Source organism: Platichthys flesus, chromosome 7 (genome assembly GCF_949316205.1).
Source record: "Platichthys flesus chromosome 7, fPlaFle2.1, whole genome shotgun sequence".
NCBI lineage: Eukaryota > Metazoa > Chordata > Actinopteri > Pleuronectiformes > Pleuronectidae > Platichthys > Platichthys flesus.
In genome coordinates, this window is record NC_084951.1 from 27,804,187 (window position 1) to 27,814,186 (window position 10,000).

The 10,000-nt window shown below is 44.9% G+C and overlaps 1 protein-coding gene across 2 annotated transcripts in view; it reads right to left on the reverse strand.

Moving 5' to 3' along the window:
* rgs19 (regulator of G protein signaling 19) overlaps positions 1-9,387 on the reverse strand; it is a 15,570-nt gene extending 6,183 nt beyond the window's left edge. Inside the window, exons 1-2 of one of the 2 annotated variants that reach the window (XM_062391456.1) lie at positions 8,027-9,387; positions 1,554-1,644 (exon numbers count right to left, since the gene is read on the reverse strand). Coding sequence is in view for 1 of the 2 variants with exons in the window: in XM_062391455.1 (XP_062247439.1) it covers positions 8,027-8,317 (291 nt within the window). In the remaining variant the exon portion in view is untranslated. The remainder of the gene's footprint in view (positions 1-1,553; positions 1,645-8,026) is intronic. The other variant, XM_062391455.1, reaches the window with a different exon arrangement.
* Positions 9,388-10,000: the final 613 nt, after the last annotated feature.

Here is a 10,000-nt window from a genome sequence, read left to right on the forward strand (position 1 = left end):
ACCCTGAAGAAACTTCTCACATTTGACGTGACACTGTTTCAGAAGTCTTCTCCTCTCAGGTCTCTGTGCTGTTCCATCCTGTGTCACCTGAACATCCCCCCTCCACCATCCCATAATGCCTCATAGTATTCAGCTGCTTTGGTTTCTAACACAATCCCCTCATTATTCATGAAGCTCAGACACTTTATGAGTTCCTCATGGATCCAGGTCCGAGCTCAGAGGAGGAACCAGCAGCTTCATCAGCTTCTCTCCTCCTCATCCTCATCTCCACATTACACTGGTTTACACTGGTGGTTTGTACAGAGCATGAAACCAGTTGACTTCATGGAAATTAGGTGTTTAAAGCACTTTGATTCAAATAATTTTACATTTATTTGTAACATTAAATGTTTGTGATTGTGTTTATATCTATATGCATGCACATATTTAACAATGCATTTGTTCACTATGATCTAATATTCATGTGTTTAAATCAATGTAATGAAGGTCTGGTTGTTTTGATTTGAATTAAACTCGAACATGTTTTCATCTTAAACCCAGAATTTCAAATGTCCAAATTCATCAAAAGTGTAAAGATTTAAAAACAAGAAATATTTCGAGTCAAGATTTGTTTTTCTTATCAATTCAGAGAGCTCCCTTTACTTGATGGTGTAAATACAAATGTTTGTAACATTTCAGAGACATTACATTATTTCAGTTATTAACCTTCCTTGCAGTTAAGGTTAGGGTCATGACTTCCTGGAGTTAGGGTTAGAGTCACAAATTAGTGGGGTTAGGGTCACGACTTCCTGGAGTTGGGGTCACGACTTAGTGGGGTTAGGGTTAGGGTCACGACTACCTGGAGTTGGGGTTAGGGTCATGACTTAGTGGGGTTAGGGTTAGGGTCACGACTTCCTGGAGTTGGGGTTAGGGTCACGACTACCTGGGGTTAGGGTCACGACTTAGTGGGGTTAGGGTTAGGGTCACGACTTCCTGGGGACTCTTTAAGTTCCACTTCACAGTCAAAGACGGAAAGAGGCGTAGACCACACCCACATGGGGGCGGTGTCACGAGACAGTGGGGGAGGGATCATCAATACCTTTTGACGAAAAATGTCTTTGGATATATTTTTAACATATTTTAGAATATACACAGTATGAGTTGCACGATTAATCAACCAACTTGATGTTTAAACCAAAGTTGTTGAAACAAATAAAGAATCAAATTAAACAATAAAAACAACTGAAGCCAACAAAGAAAATGGGAAATGAATATGAAATGTTCTGATGGGAAACATATTCATCGTCACTCAGCCAAAAGCTGTTAAACTGCATAACCCCGAGAGAAGCCCTTTTCAGGAACTGAGAACCAGCCTGCTGTCACGCTCCATGATGAAGCATTTTCAAGTTCATGGAACAGAATGTTCATCACAGAGTTTCCTCACAGCCACAGAAAGTTATTAAATCATAGAAACTTAGCGTTTGGCAGAATCGCTCCTGGCACCATCAGCTGGACAAAGCACCAGTTTGAAAGAGAACACACAACCTGCTGGGAAAGCTCCAGCTGCAGCTCACCAGAGACGGGTCAGTGCTGGATCAGCGGCAGACGACTGAACCGAGGAACAAACTCCTTCTGGATCTAAGAGCTTTAGATTCCATCGAGCTCCTTCAGTCCAGTGAAGGAGGAAGAGAGCAGCAACCGGAAGAGATGGAGAGAGAGAGGAAACAGAGTCAGAGGTATTGTGACACACACGGCTTCTTGGTTTCTTACTTGATGAATCACACACACACACACACACACACAGACACACACACACTTACCCAACCCTACCCGTCACGTCTGCATGGGCCTATTCATGCCATTATGCTTAAAGGGGAAAGCTGCTAAAAAGCAGCATTTACATTCCTGCTTCCTCTGAACTTGGACACAACTGGAGTCCAGTCTCAACTTGTCAAAGGCTCCCTCTCTTCCACACAAACACACAACTAGTCTGACTGTGTTGCCCTGCAGCTACACAAACGCTGCCGGCATCACAACATCTCTTAACAACTCGGCTGTGTCCTTGTTCTTTACCCCTTTTCCACGAGGCCCACCAGTAGCCGGGGCCTCATCTGGAACCAGTTCTGTGTGTTCTGGTTCTCAGTCAGAAGAACTGGCTCCAGAGGGGCACCACTGGTTTGCTGGGAACCGCCCTCATCAGAGGCAGGGGGCGGAGTTATCATGACCAACAAGACCAAGTAAACCTTGTGATTGGATCTCACTTTACCGCTGAAACTGTGTGAATTACCACGTGTGTGTGTCGTCTGTCTGAGTTTACAGATGTGCACGACAACACAACTGTGTGTGAGTGCAAAGAGAGAGAGTGGGCGGAGTCAGGAGGGGCTGAATGAAGGAATATATATAATATGACATATCGTGGTTTCATTGGAACAGTTGAGGCGTAGAGACGTCATGTGGCTCTAAGTCGACTATCGCCCAGTGAGAAGCAAACTGGTTCTTAAAAGGTTCGCTAGTTGAACTGGCTCCCTACCAGTACTCTGTCCACGCTGCTGGAAAAGGAATATTTGATGGAAAAGAATAAAGAAAGAGTCTGTGTGTCTACGTGTCTGTGTCCTTGAGGTCCAGATCTGTCTTCTGTTCTAAAGAAGGGTTAGGGTTGTTACAGCAGACCAGGAGTTTCCTGATGCTTCAGACTTTGTAGCCACGGGTAAGAGAAGGTTCCTGTTTCAACATGTCTGACTACGACCATCAGCCTCAGGCCCACTGGAGAAGGAAGCTGGAGATTCAGAACATGAAGCCACAGCTGATGAGTTCAATCATCTCGTCCCAGAACTCAACTGTCAGTTGATTTCAGCTCCGGGTCAGGATTTGAACTTCACCGCAGCAGAACCTTGAACTCACAAGTCCAAAATGAAACTTTGGAACGAGCCTGAAACCTCAACGTTTCATCAAAGAGACAGTTGGTGATCATTTGTCGTTGGAAAAATGAAAATACCTTTTCTGTGAAGTACCAAAGGTCAATCAATCAAATTGTGTTTCCATAGCCCTAATTCACCAATCACAATGAGGTATCTGAGGTAACGCCTCCCACTTCACTACGCAGGTGAGGTGACGTTACAGCTACCATTTTCTATGAAGCCATTTTCAGACTTGAACTCACAATTCACACAATTGACGAGTGTAGCTGGAGATTCTTCGCTCAGACACATTCACAACAATTAAGATATCTGTAGAGTGAGAGATGAATTCCATCACATCCACAGCAGCATCGGCTCGTAACACAAAACCTTCTCCATCCTCTCTCTCTTCCTGAGACACTGGTATGAAAACTGATTCGTTAAGTTACTGTTCTGTACAGCCACTGCTCCCGAGCTGCGGGGGGGCGACCCCTGTGTGGACCCAAATGTCTCCTGTGTTCAGCAGTGTCCATCACTTGTAGCTGTCCTGTGGAAACACTTCCGTTGTCGTTTCTGTAATGTGTTGTGTTGTGTTGTGAAATTGATGAAGATGTTTTCTTTCTTTGCATGTGTTTTCTTAAGTTGCTGTTCGTTGAGCTCTCAGGGCCAATAGTAAGTGTGTAGTAAGTGTGTGTAGTATGTGTGTGTGTAGTAAGTGTGTCATTCTCATGTCTCCTCCATCAAAACACTGAAAGGGAGACACATACCTTCCCTGTACTATCTTTGTATTATTTTAAATAATTATCAGTGAATTTAGTATTTTAGACCTAATTATCCACAAAATTGAAAAAACCTTTTAAACCCAGGTGAAATGTGCTGAGAGGAGATTTCTGAGGTTTCACTCACACACACACACTCACACTCTCATAGACACACACACACTCACACACACACACACACACACACACACACACACACACACACACACACTCACACACACTCACACACACACACACACACTCTCATAGACACACACACTCACACACACTCACACACACACACACTCACACACACACTCTCATAGACACACACACACACTCACACACACACACACACACACACTCACATGCACCACTAAAGTAAGGACTGACAGAGACGAGGAGAGAGAGACAGACATTGAGACTCAGGACAGAAAGGTGATGACCAACTTAAAAAAAGGGGAAGTAAGCAACAGACCTGATGAAGAAAGACACAGGAAGAGGAAGTGTGGACCAACAGACAGCAGGGACGGCAGATTGGGTCAAAGTCAGATTCAGAACTGAGGGTGTTTCTTGAAGTCAGGGTTCAGGCCCTGAAACCAGCACCAGACCTGTTTGTCCTGGTTTCACTGGCGATGACTTGAATAACCACAGAGAGGAGGAAGACTCTTGTTTGTTTGACAGGTTCTACGACACTGAAGACGTCTCAGAGACGCTGGAAAACCAAAGTCCCGTTCTGTCAAAAGGAATTCTCTTTCTTTACAAAGTGTGTAACTGAGCTCCAGGACTGAACCGGAGGATTTCTGAGGATTAAGGGAGATGAATGCTGACATTTGATCTGCAGCAGTTCCACATGTTCCCACAAGAGAAGAAATGCAAAACGTCAACGGTCCTTACGCCTGAACTTCAGACACCAACTTCCTGTGTCCGACCTTCACTCAAAGCCAGTGAGATCCCTTACAGGTCTTCAGGACCCAACGAGGAGATGCAGGAGAAATACAAGCAGGTCGTTGCTAAACACCATCAGCTTCTCTTTAAAGTGAGAAACACCTTATATGGTCATAATAACAAGAGTCTCAGAGGGAATATTCAGGATATAGGTTAACACTAACGTTGTGATAAAACAAACAAATTACAGCTGGAATGTTTGAACTTCATCATGTTGAGGTCAGAAATTTAACTTCAGAGAGACGCAAACATCAGCTGATGGTTTTTCAATATGTCACGGAACTAGAAAACACTGGTGAATCTTTGAACGTGATGTAGTTCAAAGGGTTAGGGTTAACAATGTTCCATATCAAAAAGTTGAAATCAATTTAATGACCAACTTCATTGTCAGGTTGCAAAATAGATTTCTGAGTGTAGTCTCTGAGTGTAGTCTCTGGGTGTAGTATCTGACTGTAGTATATGGGTGTAGTCTCTGAGTCTAGTATGTGATTGTAGTATCGGAGTGTAGTATATGGGTGTAGTCTCTGAGTGTAGTATCTGAGTGTAGTATATGGGTGTAGTCTCTGAGTGTAGTATCTGAGTATAGTATGTGATTGTAGTATTGGAGTGTAGTATATGGGTGTAGTCTCTGAGTGTAGTATCTGAGTGTAGTCTCTGGGTGTAGTATCTGAGTGTAGTATCGGAGTGTAGTATATGGGTGTAGTCTCAGAGTGTAGTATCTGAGTGTAGTCTCTGGGTGTAGTATCTGAGTGTAGTATCGGCGTGTAGTATATGGGTGTAGTCTCTGAGTGTAGTATATGGGTGTAGTCTCTGAGTGTAGTATATGGGTGTAGTCTCTGAGTGTAGTATCTGAGTGTAGTATATGGGCGTAGTCTCTGAGTGTAGTATCTGAGTATAGTATGTGATTGTAGTATCAGAGTATGTAGTATATGGGTGTAGTCTCTGAGTGTAGTATCTGAGTGTAGTCTCTGGGTGTAGTATCTGAGTGTAGTATTGGAGTGTAGTATATGGGTGTAGTCTCTGAGTGTAGTATCTGAGTGTAGTATCGGAGTGTAGTATCGGAGTGTATTATCTGGGTGTAGTCTCTGAGTGTAGTATCTGAGTGTAGTATCTGGATGTAGTCTCTGAGTGTAGTATCTGAGTATAGTATCTGATTGTAGTATCAGAGTGTAGTATATGGGTGTAGTCTCTGAGTGTAGTATCTGAGTGTAGTCTCTGAGTGTAGTCTCTGAGTGTAGTATATGGGTGTAGTATCTGAGTGTAGTATCTGAGTGTAGTATCTGAGTGTAGTATCGGAGTGTAGTATCGGAGTGTATTATCTGGGTGTAGTCTCTGAGTGTAGTATCTGAGTGTAGTATCTGGATGTAGTCTCTGAGTGTAGTATCTGAGTATAGTATCTGATTGTAGTATCAGAGTGTAGTATATGGGTGTAGTCTCTGAGTGTAGTATATGGGTGTAGTCTCTGAGTGTAGTCTCTGAGTGTAGTATATGGGTGTAGTATCTGAGTGTAGTCTGGTTGTAGTGTCTGGGTGTAGTATCTGAGTGTAGTATATGGGTGTAGTCTCTGAGTATAGTATCTGATTGTAGTATCGGAGTGTAGTATATGGGTGTAGTCTCTGAGTGTAGTATCTGAGTGTAGTATATGGGTGTAGTCTCAGAGTGTAGTATCTGAGTATAGTATGTGATTGTAGTATCGGAGTGTAGTATATGGGTGTAGTCTCTGAGTGTAGTCTCTGGGAGTAGTATCTGAGTGTAGTATTGGAGTGTAGTATATGGGTGTAGTCTCTGAGTGTAGTATCTGAGTGTAGTATCGGAGTGTAGTATCGGAGTGTAGTATCTGGGTGTAGTCTCTGAGTGTAGTATCTGAGTATTGTATCTGGATGTAGTCTCTGAGTGTAGTATCTGAGTATAGTATCTGATTGTAGTATCAGAGTGTAGTATATGGGTGTAGTCTCTGAGTGTAGTATCTGAGTGTAGTCTCTGGGTGTAGTATCTGAGTGTAGTATCGGAGTGTAGTATATGGGTGTAGTCTCTGAGTGTAGTATCTGAGTGTAGTATCGGAGTGTAGTCTCTGAGTGTAGTCTCTGAGTGTAGTATCTGAGTGTAGTATCGGAGTGTAGTATCGGAGTGTAGTCTCTGAGTGTAGTCTCTGAGTGTAGTCTCTGAGTGTAGTATCTGAGTGTAGTCTCTGAGTGTAGTATCTGAGTGTAGTATCGGAGTATAGTATCGGAGTGTAGTCTCTGAGTGTAGTCTCTGAGTGTAGTCTCTGAGTGTAGTATATGGGTGTAGTCTCAGAGTGTAGTATCTGAGTATAGTATGTGATTGTAGTATCGGAGTGTAGTATATGGGTGTAGTCTCTGAGTGTAGTCTCTGAGTGTAGTCTCTGAGTGTAGTATCTGAGTGTAGTCTCTGGGTGTAGTATCTGAGTGTAGTATCGGAGTGTAGTATATGGGTGTAGTCTCTGAGTGTAGTATCTGAGTGTAGTATCGGAGTGTAGTCTCTGAGTGTAGTCTCTGAGTGTAGTATCTGAGTGTAGTATCGGAGTGTAGTATCGGAGTGTAGTCTCTGAGTGTAGTATCAGAGTGTAGTATATGGGTGTAGTCTCTGAGTGTAGTATCTGAGTGTAGTCTCTGGGTGTAGTATCTGAGTGTAGTATCGGAGTGTAGTATATGGGTGTAGTCTCTGAGTGTAGTATCTGAGTGTAGTATCGGAGTGTAGTCTCTGAGTGTAGTCTCTGAGTGTAGTATCGGAGTGTAGTATCGGAGTGTAGTCTCTGAGTGTAGTATCTGAGTGTAGTCTCTGAGTGTAGTCTCTGGGTGTAGTATATGAGTGTAGTATCGGAGTGTAGTATATGAGTGTAGTATCTGAGTGTAGTCTCTGGGTGTAGTCTCTGGGTGTAGTATTTGAGTGTAGTATCGGAGTGTATACTGCGTCTCTCACTCAGAGACGCAGTATTACGCTGACGCTGAGGATTGTGGGTAGTGTAGTTCTTTAAACACAGCTGATATGATATGACTTGTTGCTTCTTCAGGAGAATAAACAACCTCACAGCTTGTAATACTTTAATTACTCGGGTGGTTCAAATACTCTGGTTGATAGTGAAAATAGTGAAAGTTCACAAACAAGAACTGAACAACAAGGAAACGCGTTCTTCTTCTTCTTCTTCTTCACTTTGAGAGCGACGCGCATCCTGCTCCTGTCTCCCCCCTCAGACTGACCGAGGGGGCACGGGAGGAGGGACGAGGGAGGACAGGGGAGGGGGGGGGGGTATCAGAGAGAGCGACCTTTTCCTGAACAGCGCGGAGCGAGGAGAAGCTCCGCGGCTCACCGGAGACCAGAGGAGGGAGGAATCCAGCGAGATCCGCTCCTCACCCTGCTCCTCCTGCTCCTCCTGCTCCTCCCTGCTCCTCCCTGCCCCTCCTGCTCACGCTCACATTTACTCACAATCTGGACATGAATCCGCTCCGGAGGACGGAATCCGCTGCGCCTCCTGAGACACATCGAGTGCCGCTGCGCACCGGGGGGGCGGGGGGTGCGAGGGTTCCGACAGTCCTGCTCCTTCTCGATGTCCTGGATCCAAGAAGAAGAAGAAGAAGAAGGTTTCCTACCTCCTCCTCCCCCCGTCGGCTGCTCGCTCCTGCTCGGGTTTTTCCCAGAGAGAGAGAGAGTGTGTAACGAGAGAGGGAGGGAGAGAGAGAGAGATCGGCCACAGCGCATGCGCGAATTCAAACCCATTCATACAGTTCATACAGGGAGGACAGTTCTCTGTAATATAACTTTCTTATTGATAATAAACTCTGTATGGATAAACAGAGAGAGAGAGAGAGAGAGAGAGAGAGAGAGAGAGAGAGAGAGAGAGAGAGAGAGAGACAGAAGCAACAACACTAAACCACATATTTCTGAAAGACTACGGAGGATTTGTTGAGAGAGGAAACAAGAGCTTCCTCATGTTGGTCCTCCAACATCTTCTCCCTTCATAGCCACCTAGAAGAAAGCGTGTGTGTGTGTGTGTGTGTGTGTGTGTGTGTGTGTGATTCACTGGTCACTGGTCTCATGATGTAGAAGTGGAATCTATTCAAGAAGGATTGTGTCATTGTTCAGGGAACGATTGTTTGTGTTGTAGATGAAAGAAAATGAATAAAACTATTAGAACCTATAAAGGTCGTTTGCAAGGAGAGAAGTGGAATCAGGTGCAGAGTTGAACCAGCAACCTGCAGCGCAACACATTCAATTATCAGGTCGCCCAACAAAACACCCGTAAAATATCCGAGACCGTCTGAGGTTCCACTCACTCCTCCAGATGGTCACCAGCAGGGGGCGCCATACACCAGAGGGAGGGAGTTAGAGAAAGAGAGAGTGCACAGACACAGGATATTAACAATAGTTATTGTGCAGATATTTATTTTTCCTACGTGCTGTTGTTTAGTTTCATAATGATTAGTCATAAACACATTCTTCAGTGTCACTGGACACACTGACCTCTGACCTTCAAGCCTCTGGATAAACTGTGATGATAGAAACACTTCGACAGTAGAATGTGTTCTGCAGGACAGCGCCCCCTGTTGGACTCTGTCGCTCTCCTCGTCTCTCTGTGCTGTTTTAACCTTTGAACAGACCCTGAATCAGATCTCGATCTGTGGTTGTATCAAACTGAACCACTGCTGCTGCTTGTGTGTGTGACTCAGATTCAAACTCTCAGGAAACAACATGTAAATAACCAGAAATGTGTGAACTCTCAAACTGAATGAACATGAGTCTGTGACGTAACACCCACACACCTGTTGAACCTTGCAGTGCTTCCTGTCACCAGAGGGGGGGGGGGGGGGGGGGGGGGGCAGTAGAGTGGCGCATCATCATGGTGGTGACTGATCCGGGATCTGTCCGCTCTGCACTCTTCTTATAATGTCTCACCAGCTCATGTGACTTCAGACAACTCATGTTCCCATGTTTCTCACAACATGCCCCCCCTCAGCTCAGGTGAACCAATAGATGTGATGGGAGAGAGGAGAACATATGTATGACTTCCTGTGGGAGCCACAGGTGCATGCTGGGTGGTGGTGGGGGGGGGGGGGGGTGAAGCAACTGACCAAAGGGGCTGATTGGAAACAGGGTGGCTGTGTATTATAGAGGACTTCAGAGGTGCCACATAATGTCTGTCACATGACGTACCAGTGTACCAATCAAAACACAGTGGACCAGCCAACTCTTTCAGGAGGCGGGTCTTAAAGAGACTGAAACCAGGTCTTGAGACAGACCAACAGCTGCAGGTGGAAACGAGGAAAAGGTTCCGATGCATCTTCTACGTTTTCAAACGTGTGAACTGTTCAGTCTCAGAGAAACAGGGACTGTGACGTCGAGGGAGGAAGATGGACATCAGCTTCATCATCAGGTTCTCAGCTTCAGTCTCCAAGGTCACGA